Source organism: Netta rufina, assembly GCF_964035555.1.
Source record: "Netta rufina genome assembly, chromosome: 18".
Lineage (NCBI taxonomy): Eukaryota > Metazoa > Chordata > Aves > Anseriformes > Anatidae > Netta > Netta rufina.
In genome coordinates, this window is record NC_140142.1 from 11,042,111 (window position 1) to 11,054,443 (window position 12,333).

The 12,333-nt window shown below is 48.2% G+C and overlaps 1 protein-coding gene across 1 annotated transcript; it reads left to right on the forward strand.

Moving 5' to 3' along the window:
- Nucleotides 1-11,085: 11,085 nt before the first annotated feature.
- Nucleotides 11,086-12,042, forward strand: LOC311216470 (olfactory receptor 14A16-like; the record flags this gene model as incomplete). The annotated part of the gene is made up of 1 exon (XM_084298005.1): nucleotides 11,086-12,042. One exon carries the CDS (start codon nucleotides 11,086-11,088, stop codon nucleotides 12,040-12,042), a length of 957 nt encoding a protein of 318 aa, XP_084154131.1.
- Between the last annotated feature and the right edge of the window lie 291 nt (nucleotides 12,043-12,333).

Below are 12,333 nucleotides of genomic sequence, written 5' to 3' on the forward strand. Positions count from 1 at the left end.
GGTTTCTTGTAAATATGTAACAGCAATGTCCTATATATATTTGGAAAGTTCGACGGGTGCGTGTATATGTTGGTAGAGCATAGACTCCCCGTGCACCCAGCGCTGTTTACTTGCCTTTTATAAATATTCTTTTATGTTACTAAATTCGAAGTTGAGACTTCATTTATAACAGGGTGGTTCACTGTATTCAGTCTACGAAATTTTACCAGAGGTATAACAACTAATCCAACAGATTGTTTTCCCTATGCCTGCTGTGTTTCCTGGAGTTGCAGACCTCTCCTTGCCCTGATTTAGCATCTTGAATGCTTTAGCACCTGGGTGCCTCCACATTGGACAGACTCGTTCTGTATGTTCCATGCTCTGCTTACTCTCCTGAGCAACAAGAAGAATCAGTCCTCACAGTAACACAAGGACTCCGAAGAGGAATGCGGGAGGTGAAAGAGAGCAGCTTGGAAAAAAAATATGAATAAAATAAAATAAAATAAAATAAAATAAAATAAAATAAAATAAAATAAAATAAATAAATCCTGGGGCTTCCTGGCAGTGCTGCTGTGCCAGGGCTCTTTTTCCCTCCACCTTTCCACACATCCAAGTGCCCCTGCAGCTCCACCACAGGTCTCTGAGGAAGGATCTCAGGCAAGCAAATCACAGCAGGGTTCTTTCTTTTATTGAAATACACAAAGAGCCTGGCTTCTCGTTTACTCCATGTCTCAGAATCACACGGACAGGTAGATACTGAAATGGAAGGGGATGAATAATGACATTTTTTGTGTTCAACACTATCACAAATAAATCAAAGATAAGATAATGCAACACAACCACACAAATTTCCAGCTTCTGAACCTGTGATGAGCTACATTATAAGTGATATGCAGAGGAAGAACAGTAGTTTATTGGTTCTGAAAATATCCAGTTATCACTTCACACACTGCATTCTTGAGCTCCTTGTTCCTCATGCTGTAGATGAGGGGATTCACTGCTGGAGGCACCACTGAATATAAAACTGCTAGCAAAAGATTCAAGGAGGAGGAGGATACAGAGGGGGGGCTTCAGATAGGCAAATGTGGCAGTGCTGAGAAACAGGGAGACAACAGCCAGGTAAGGGAGGCATGTGGAAAAGGCTTTGTGTCGTCCTTGCTGTGAGGGGATCCTCAGCCCTGCCCTGAAGATCTGCACATAAGAGAGCACAACATAAAGAAAACATCCAAATGCTAAGCAGTCACTAACCACAAGAAGCCCAACTTCTCTGAGGTAGGCATCTGAGCAGGACAGCTTGAGGATCTGGGTGTTATAAGTTAGACCACACAATTTACTGGTCTATTGAAATTATTTTATTAATCAAGTAAGCAGACACAAGCAAAACAGCGCTGGGCGGCTGGGGAGTCTCCGCTCCACCACGGCACGCAACTTCCCCTTTCCAGTGTTGCTGTTTTATAGCATTGAAGTTCCGGCTTGTCGAGACTTGTCGACCTGTTGACTTGTCGAGACCTGTTCTGAGATTGCGCAGTCTGTTGTTGGGGGTCGTTATTCTTCCTCTGATGATCACGCGTTGTGCTTGTGTTCAGGTGAGGGCAAAACAGGATGTCTTGTGGTGGGTGTGTGGTATCTTCCTCAGTAGATTCTTTGAATTCTCAAGGACAATGAACAAACCCCCTACTAATTTATCACATGGGGAATTTCACAGAAGAACTGGTCCAGGGCATTGCCTTGGCAGAGGGGGAGGGTAAAGGTATTGGCAGTGTGCAGCACAGCATAGAGAAAAGTACTGCCCCAGGCACCTTCTGCCATGTTGACACAAGTTCTGCTGTCCATTATGGTCCTGTAGTGCAGGGGTTTGCAGATGGCAATGTAGCAGTCAAAGGCCATGATGGTGAGAAGAGAAAACTCTGCTGAAATGAAAAAGAAAAAAACCTGAGTAGCAAATCCATAGGAGGAAATGGCCCTGGTGTCCCACAGGGAGTTGACCATGGCTTTGGGAACAGTGGTGGAGATGGAGCCCAGGTTGAGGAGTGTGAGGTTGAGGAGGAAGAAGTACATGGGGGTGTGGAGGCGGTGGTCACAGGCTATGGCTGTGAGGATGAGGCCGTTGCCCAGGAGGGCAGCCAGGTAGATGCCCAGGAAGAGCGCGAAGTGCAGGAGCTGCAGCTCGCGTGTGTCTGCGAATGGCAGGAGGAGGAACTCTGTTGGGAAGCTCCTGTTGGACATTTGCTGCCTCAGGGCATGGTTGCCTGTCCATGGAGGAATAGACAGTGACATGTTAGAGAGACTTTTCTAAGCAAAAACTAAACCTTATTTCAAAGAAAACATCCTCACCAAGGCTGTATCCTCACTGCATCTTCATCTCAAGAAGACTTGCTCCTGCCTGGAGCTCTGCATCTCTCTGCCTAAGGATGCCACAGAGACCATGAAGATCCTCTGTAATCTCAGCAATAATCAGTGCTGCTGGTAAAGAACACCAGGGGTGCATCTCAGGCATCCACTGGCCAGAGGCATCTCCCTATTTACAAGTGATGAAAGGGACATCCAACAATCCCACAAGAAACAAAGAAGGTTGTGTTGGTGCTGGCTGTAGGTTAAATGGTGTGGAGTGAATATATGAGTTTCCTCAAAGACCTACAAATCTCTTTTAACTGTAATGCTCTATGAGTTTAGGTCCCTTCTACAATCCTAACAACACCATTATCATCTCCCTGACTGCCGTCCAAAGCAGGAAGTTGAAAAATGAGACCTCAGAGAGTGCCATCCCTTCAGTTATGGCAGGTGTTCTTCCCTTTCAAGAATCTCCCCCAGAAATGCCCTGGGGGTGCTGGGGAGATATGAGGAGCCTGGCCCATGTAGCAGCCCCCTGCTAGCAGCAGGACTCTGTCTGGCCCTGGCCTTCTGGTCCTTCCAGCCACAGCTTCTCCCCACAGCACCCTGGGCAGCTCCCTGGGCAGGCTGAGTGCAGAGCCTCGCAGGTGGGAGAGGCCCTGCCCCGGAACACAGCCCCTGGGGCACAGCAGGGACCCTGCTCTGCACCACAGCCCTGGGCACCCTTGCTTGCACCCTGCTTGCACAGCCTGCAGCCGGTCCTGTGAGAAGGAACCCTCATGTCCTGTCCCACTGATAGCTTTGGTACGTAATCCCTGCTCTGGAGCTTGTCATTCTTCTGTTATCCAAAGAGAATTCTCCAAAGATAAATATCCAAAGAGTTCTCCTGAAAGATCCCATAGGCTGTGGGATTTGCCACCAAATCTGGAGATGGCACAGGAACAACAGCTGCGTTACCCTGCAGCCACAGACTTACCCTGTTCAGGGCTGTGAAGATTTCTCCTGCAGTGAGCTCTCAGCATCCCCCCTCCACACTGCCTTTAATATCACCCTCCCTTCTCTCAGCCTCCGTTGTCCCCTGCAGGCAGTGCCCCCAGCCCTGCTGCACTGTGCAGAGGAGCTGCTCCTGGGCAGAGCTGTCTCTCTGCAGTGCTGCCCGCTTGCCAGGAGCTCCCCTTGGGCTGAGAAGCCCGGCCCAGTTCAGCAGCACAGCTCCAGCCTAATGCCTCTCTGTCTCTCCCCTCTCTCATGTCCCTTGAGATGTCCCTGGGCCTCCATGGGAATCAGCTTTGAAACACACTGAAGTAATCACTGATGTTCCTTCCCTCAGCTGCTGAATGAATCTCATTTCCAGCACTGTCCGTCCTTATTCAGAAAATGAATGAGGTCCAAGGATCACCTTTTAATGCCCTGGTTTTAGGCAGGACACTCCTGCAAGGACAGGGATGGATCTTCCTTCTCCCTGCTGAGGGAAAGGTTTCAACTGAGCCAACCAAGGCACCTCCTTCTTTGTTTGCTGTCCAGAGGCTAGAAGGATACCTTAATGTAATCCAGATGTATTACCCTGCTCTCTCCCATGCCTCACATTTGGAAACTGCCCTGGCTATGTTACGCAGTGACCATTCACTGCCTCTACTGTGGACAGCACTGGGAGCTCTTGGCAAGTCCCTGGTCCTCCAGGGGAATCAACTTGGAATCAAACCGATGCAATCACTGTTCTTCCTGCTGTCAGCTAGGGAGAGACACCTATTTCCAGTGCTATCTTTTCTCTTAAATCAAAATAAATGTTTGATATGGGAATCATCTTTTCTTGTCCTTTTATTAGTTCGGACACCCACAAATTTTATTCCATTTCTTTCAAGCACCTGTTAATATTCCGGACAATTAATCTTTTTCACTGCAAATGAAATCCCTCTGTCTACACAGACTACACAACCCAACAAGCTCATAGAATCATAGAATATTTGGGGTTGGAAAAAACCTTAAGGTCTAGTTCCAGTCCCTGTGAAATGGGCAGAGTCATCTCCCACTAGACCAGTAGTGCTCAAGGTCCCATCCAACCTGACCTTGGACATTACCAGCAATGAGGCACCCACCACTTCTCTGGGCAACCTGTTCTAGAGCCTCACCACCCACTGCGTGAAGAATTTCTTCTTTAGATCTGATCTAAATCTGCTCTCTTTTAGCTTAAAAGCACTGCCCCTTGTCCTATCACTACACTCCCTGATACTGTCTCTCCAGATATTTATCCTATGTGTCTCCCCCTGTTCTCTTAAGAGTAGGGAGGGAGAGAGTGTCTGTGCGGTGCTTGGCTACCTCCTGGGGATAAAGCACAACACATCTGGGGACACAAACCTGACAAACAAGTGATAAAGGAGGCAGTGAGGGAGCCAGACCTGGTCAGTCACACTGAGTGGTGAGAGTATGAGAGAGGATGTTTCTTCCAGCGAGTTTATCTGACCAGGTTTCTTGTCAGTTGAGAAACCAAGGGAAAACAGGGAATACTGGTAAAAGGGGATGTCCTATAAGGAGAGGCTGAGGACACTTGGGTTGTCTAGTCTGGAGAAAAGAAAGCTGAGGAGCAACCTCATTTTTCTCAGCCACTGTCTTAGGAGGGCAAGTGGAGAGGGAGGTGATGACCTCTTCTCACTGGTAAATGATCAGAGAAAGTGTGCAATGGCACATAGATGCACCAGGGAGGTCCAGACTGGAGAGTGGGAAAGTTGTCTGCACTGTGAGGGTGGTCAGACACTGGAATAGGCTTCCTTGAGACCTGCTTTTTTTTTTTTTTTTTTTTTTTTTTCCCAGCCTGTCAGTGTTCAAGAAGCATTTGGACATTGCCCTCATCGATATGCTGTAACTTTTGTTTAGCCCTGGAGAGATCAGGTAGTTGGACCAGACAACCTTTGAAGGTCTCTTCCAACTGAACTATTCTGTTCTAGTCTAGTCTTGTCTAGTCTAGTCACTACACACGTGCATAGGCCCATTTGTGTATTGGAAGACCACAATAATGCTTCCTGGAGTCTTCTTTTCTTCAGGCTAATCCCAACTCTCTCAGCTGCTCTTCACAGGACATGTATTTGGTGTGCATGGCATGCTTTTGGTAGTCAGGTGGTAGGTTGCAGGGGGTGCTGGATGATGAGGAACATCAATTTGATCACTCTGGGTTAGCTCTCCTGGCTGTGTCCCATCGCAATGTCCTGCACACTTCCAACCTACATGTCATGAGGGGCAGTATTAGAATCAGAAACCCTTGATGCTGTGTAGACACACTCCATGACTGTTTCTAAACCTTCTCAAAGCCAGTTACCCCCTGCACTAAAACACCTCATCCCTGGAGAACCCTGTACAACAGCTGTCTTGAAGAGTGTTTGTTTTGTTTTCATCTTTCCTTTAACATGTGACCGAGTCTTGGAAGACAGCAGATGTTACAGAAGTCTTTCTTTGGAAGACAAAGTTGAGGCTGAGCTGAGAAATAAGTACAAAGTATGCGTTTATTGAGTTAATTAAGGAACACTGGGAAAAAAAAAAAAAAAAAAAAGAAAAAAAAAAGATTTTTATTTTATTGGAGGTGTGCAGAATGTTAGGAAATATGGCATTTGTCTTTGCAAGTAATGCTTCTTGCAGCTAGGAGAGGCCTTGTAAGGACATCAGCCAGCTCCCTCTGCTCTCACGGGTAATTCTCATCATGTCCAATAGGCTTGTATATCCCATTAGGTCAAGTGTGCCCTGACCTGACCCACTCCCACCATCTTCCTTGCCCCTGTCCTTCCCCCATTCTCTGTGGCCTGGTTTTCCCAAATGCCATTCTTGCCTATACTGACTGACGTGAAGAAGGAATTCAGCACTTCAGCCTTTTCCCTGTCCTGTGTCAACAGATCCTGAGCTTCATTCAACAGTGGGTCCACATAGTCCCATGTGTTTCTTTTGCCACCTGTATACTTCTAGAGGCCCTTCTTACTGCCTGTGACATCCTTGGCCAAATTCCATCAGAGTTGGGCTTTAGCTTTCCAATACTCATCACTACGTGCTTGGGCAAAGCCTCTGTATTCCTCTCAGGTTATCTGTTCTTGTTTCCACTGTCGCTGTGCTTCTTTTCTGTGTTGGAGTTTTGCCAGGACCTCCTGATTCATCCATGCAGGCCTCTTGTAATTTTACCTGACTTCCTCTCTCTTAGAATGGACTGCTCTTGATGTTGGAGGAGGTGATCCTGGAATATTAACCACCTTTCTTGGACTGCTCTTCTCTCCAGAGCCTTATCCCGTAGGACCCTTCCAAGCAGATGGCTGAAGATGCCAAAGACCAGGGATGCGGGCTTGCTATTTGTTTTGTTTCTCATTGTCAATGGAGACACCAAGCATAGTTTGACATGATCCCACAGCTGAGGTATGACAACCCAAAAATGTATCGACGCCCTCAACCAGGAGCACAGATCAGAAGAAGCTGCAGTCTGTGCTTTTTGATGTTCATGAAGTCACTGCCAAGGCATGGTGGGACAAGTCATGCAGCTTGGAATGCTGCAATGGGTGGATACAGACTTTAGGACAGTCAGACTGGAATGATCCAGAGTTAGATTTCCTCATGGAAGCTGCTTGGATATACGGAGCTCCTCTATGTGACCTGTGAAAAGTTCTCTGAGCACTTGTGGGTGCCAATCAGAGAAGGGGTCACTAAGGGTGCTATCATGGTGGGAGAAAATAACCTGCAGCCAGGGCAAGGAAGTGGACATAGTCATTGTTAAGAACCCCGAAGAAGTCTCTTAGAGTAAGAGTCTGGGTCTCCTTGAGGGTTTTTTATTGTCCCTGCCATTTTCCAGAAGGGGAACAGAGCTGCGTGCAAACAGTCCAGGTGGTTTCTGGAGTGTCTTGGGATAGCTTCCTTGTCTAGCTTCCAGATAGTCCAACAGAGGTAATACAAAACTGGATCTGATACCTGCATGCCAGAAAGAGCTGGTCAGGGATGTGATGATCTGTGTCAGCCCTGGCTGTCATGACCCTGAAATTGATGGGTCCCAGATCCCAAGGGGTGTGAGAAAGGAAATAAAAGACTTTTAGTAGGGATCCCAGGTGAGCAGCACACAAGTGCAGAACAGTGGTTGGATGCCTCACAAGTTCTGTGCAGGGGTGAGGAGGCAATAAAGCCCTGGGCTGGTGTCCTCTTGTGGTCCTCAGTGGAAGGGATGGCAGCCCTAGATAGCTGAGAGGACAAGGACCTCAGTTCTGTTGGTGGAGGTCCCAACCACGCCAGAGCCCTCAGCTATTCCCACCACAATCTGTCCAATGCTTTTGCATGTCTGTGCATGTTTGTCTGCAGATAACTCTTACGTCACTTCAAAATAAGTGATAATAAATCTTTCTCCATTAATTTTCTCCCAGTTTTGGGGAGGAGAGAGAGATGCTATAGGGGAGTTTTATATGATTTAGCTAACTGCCAAGGGACTGCTCCCAGGTTAGTGACAAGGCACAAAGGAAGGCAACAATTTTAGGCAGTATGCACTGACAAAATGCCAATACCTATATTCCCAATCTCTGAAGTCCTAATGACTGCTAACCTGGACATCCTCTGGCACCTCAAATGTCAAATGGTGTTTGCATTTGAACAACGCACTGCTCTTCTCTATCTCTTGTAATTACTGTGCTTAGTAGCACAGGAGCTTAGGCTAGAGTATTTTGTGCATACCCAAACAGAGGTGAGAGAAATCACATCACCCATGTGTGGGTTTGTGGCTGATAAGGAAGGTTCTGTGCCCCGTTTCAGGCCTGGGACATCAAACTGAGAATGAGATGCATTAATTGACTCACTGTGGTCATTGCCCTCAGCTTGGGAAAATGTGATTCTTGACAGTCACGGTCTGGGTGTCCTGCCTAAAAGTGGAAGAGGACAAGGGGATTCTTTGATGAAACTTCTCCCAGTAGGAGAAATAACATTGCTGGCACTAAGTGTTGCTTCTCTGCTAAGGGAGGGAACATCAGAGATTGCTTCAGTGTGATTCAAAGTTGATTCCCCTGGAGACCCAAAGACATCTCAAGGGACATGAGAGAGGGCAGAGACTGTGAGGCCTTGGGCTGGAGCTTTGCTGCTGAGCTGGGCCGGGCTGCTGGGCCCAAGGGGAGCTCCTGGGAAGAGGGCAACACTGCAGAGAGACAGCTCTGCCCAGGAGCAGCTCCTCTGCACAGCGCAGCAGGGCTGGGGGCACTGCCTGCAGGGGACAACGGCAGCTGAGAAAAGGGAGGGAGATGTTAAAGGCAGTGTGGAGGGGGGATGCTGAGAGCTCACTGTGGGAGAAATCTTCACAGCCCTGAACAGGGTAAGTCTCTGGCTGGTGCCATCTCCGGATTTGCTGACAAATCCCACAGACTACAGGAGCTTTCAGGAGAGCTCTCAGAGTTTCTTTAGATAACAGAAGAATGACAAGCTCCAGAGCAGGGATTACCTACCAAAGCTGTCAGAGGGACACGACTTGAGGGTTACTTCTCACAGGGCTAGCTGCAGGCTGTGCAGGCAGGGTGCAAGCAGGGGTGGCCAGGGCTGTGGTGCAGAGCAGGGGCCTTGCTGTGCCCTAGGGGTTGTGTGCTGGGGCAGGGTCTCTGCTGCCTGCCAGGCTCAGCACTCAGCCTGCACGGGGAGTTGCCCAGGGTGCTGCAGGGAGAAGCTGCGGGTGGAAGGAACCCCCAAGGCAGGGCAGGACTGGGCAGTGTCCTGCTGGTGCCCAGAAGCTTTTGCCTGTGTCTGGCTTCTCACAGCTCCACAACACAGCCCTGATACCTCTAGAGGGGACTGTTCACGTATATGATCAAGGCAGACATTTCCAGCTCAAGTCTGTGTTTTTCTGAATCTTTCTTTTCTGCTTTTTTGTTTGCTCATGCTGATGGGAATGGAAATACATTTTACAGGTTTAGAGTAAGGGCTCAGTTTCCCTAAGCATCACACTGAGGTTTTTGAGAACCTCAGCACCCATCCACTTGCAGGTAAGAATAATATTACCTTCCCAGTTTCATCATGGTATGAGTGAGCTGACTGCAAGCATAATGTCCTGGTCTTAGCTAGGATAGAGTAAATTTCCTTCTTAGGAGCTGTTATGGTGCTGTGCTTTGGATTTAGGATGGCAAGAATGTTGATAACATTGTGCTGAGCAGTGTTTACACAGAGACAAGAATTTTCAGCTTCTGTTGCTGCCCTCCCAGTGAGCAGGCCAGGGGTACACAAAAAGCTCTGAGGGGACAGAGCCAGGACAGCTGACCCAAACTGGCCAAAGGAATATTCCATAGCATATCACATCATGATCAGCACTGAAAACAGAGGGGTTCTCTTGGGTTGTTACATTTGCTCAGGGACAATGTTAATATTTTTTTGTTGCTTTTGTTTTTGTTTTCCCTTTACTTCCCTCTTAACTGTCCTGATCTTGACCCTCATTGTATTTTATTTGTTTATTTGTTTAGTTGTTTCTGATTCTTTCCCCCATCCCACTGTGGGAAAGTGACACTGAATAGCTGAGTGGTGCTGAGCTGCCTGCAGGGCTAAACCACAACACCTGGCAGTGCCCCTGGGCTGTTCCCTGCTCCTGGTAGTGTCTGCAAGGCAGAGCTGAGAAAACAGCACAGGGCGTGGGGTCAGTGAGCCATGGCAGGGCACAGACATGGGGACAGAGAAGCAGCAGGGAGAGCTCCAAGCAGCAGAGACAAGGGCAGGCACTAAGGAAATATTTGACCAGAATCCTGTGTCAGGGCAATAGAGGCACCTCATGCCATGTCATGCAGTGCAGATCCCTTCCTCTGAGCAACCGCCCTCTCCTTCCCAGTCCAGCTAGGAAAGGGGAAGCCTTGCCTGAGTACCCAGCTTTTATCTCCTTACCTCTCTCCCCTACCAAATCATTGTATTTCTTCTCATTTCTCCAGCTGTCTGTGCTGCTCCTGTCATTGTTGTCTGGCCCTCTGGGGTTGGCAGTTTCAGCTTCAGAGTCAGGCACTAACCTTGTGGCTCCCATCCCATGGATGTGTCCATGGGGCTGTGGTGTCCCAGCATTCCTCTAACCTGTGGGACTTTGGCAATGCAGATAGCGGGGGTGGGAAAAGATCTGACTCTAGATATATCCTTCACTAGATATATCCTCATTAGGACACTCGATAAGTCCTTGAAATGTCCTTCCAAGCTGTGAGCTCCTTTCAGACTGCAATCCCTCCCATAGCAGCTCTGCTTTACCTGATGGAGAAGTGCAGAAAAGTTATGGGCAGGGAAACGCTGTCAAGGTGGTGAAAGGAACTCCTTGGCTAGCAGAGGGGTGCTGAGAGTACCTGGAGGCAGGATGAGGCACTCAGTCATTTGCAAAGGATCTGCCTGTGCTCTCAGAGGTATCTGATTTCTTCTCAGGGGGACACAGGACTATAATACCCCTCGTTCTACACCCAACTGTCTTTGAATTGGGGTTGTAGATGCTGACAAACTTTGCTGTTTTCAGAGGGATTTCATCTGGAAGATTCTGAATATCAGATCTGGCCTCTGCATCCCCTCTGCTCCTAGGTACCACAGAATTAGAGCATGACCAACACCTGGGGAGTCTATGGGAAGAGGCCCTGCTCCTTGTGGCACACTCATTCATCATAAAACAGAACTCCAAGGAGGGAACTGCAACAAGGTCCTGCCAAAAAGGACTAATGACCAGAGTGTTGTGAGAGGGAGTCTATGAGGAATGGCTTTGACTTTTTCTGCAGAGAAGTCTGTTCTAAATTTTCTCTTTCTTTTTCTCCTGGGACAGTCATCAGGGCCCACAGGCAACAAATGTCCAACAGCAGCTTCCCCAATGAGTTTCTCCTCCTGCCATTCGCAGACACGCGCGAGCTGCAGCTCCTGCACTTCGCGCTCTTCCTGGGCATCTACCTGGCTGCCCTCCTGGGCAACGGCCTCATCCTCACCGCCATAGCCTGCGACCACCACCTCCACACCCCCATGTACTTCTTCCTCCTCAACCTCGCCCTCCTTGACCTGGGCACTATTACCACCACTGTTCCCAAAGCCATGGCCAATTCCCTGTGGTACACTAGGACCATCTCCTACTCTGGATGTGCTGCACAGGTCATTATCTTTGTTTTTTTCATTGGAGGAGAGTACTTACTTCTTATTCTCATGGCCTATGACCGCTATGTTGCCATCTGTAATCCCCTGCGCTATGGGACACTCATAACTGGAAGAACTTGTTTCAACATGGCAGCAGCTGCCTGGGGCAGTGGCTTTCTCAATGCCATGATACACACTGCCAATACCTTTTCCCTTCCCCTCTGCCCAGGCAATGCCCTGGACCAGTTCTTCTGTGAAGTTCCCCAGATCCTCAAGCTCTCTTGCTCAAATGCCTACCTCAGGGAAGTTGGGCTTCTTGTGGTTACAGCATGTTTTTTCTTTACATGTTTTGTTTTCCTTGTCCTGTCCTATGTGCAAATCTTCAGGGCTGTGCTGAGGATGACCTCTGAGCAGGGACGGGACAAAGCCTTTTCTACATGCCTCCCTCACCTGGCCGTGGTCTCCCTGTTTATCAGCACTGCATTTTTAGCTTACCTGAAGCCCCCTTCCATGTCCTCCTCCTCCCTGAATCTTTTGCTGGCAGTTTTGTATTCAGTGGTGCCTCCAGCAGTGAACCCCCTCATCTACAGCATGAGAAACAAGGAACTCAAGGATGCAGTTAGGAAACTGATTTGGGGGAGGTTTTGCAGCACTAATAAAGATACCTTCACTCTCCAATAATGAATGCCAGTACATCTTCCAAGCTTGTCTTTTCGTTATTCTCATTATTATTATTTTTTCCTTATTGTCATTATGACTGTTGGTGTTCCTTACATTTCTACATAAATATTTGGATTCCCCTCTCTGCTATCAATGAATGAAACTGATCCATCTCATATGGAGGCTATATAAATGTGCATCTAACACTGTGAGTCAATGAAGACTCTCTCATAAGGTGTCTGTAATAAAATTGAATTACCCCAGTACAATGCCCGAAGCCTGGGCTTTCCTTCCCAAACCAGTGCCAAGAAT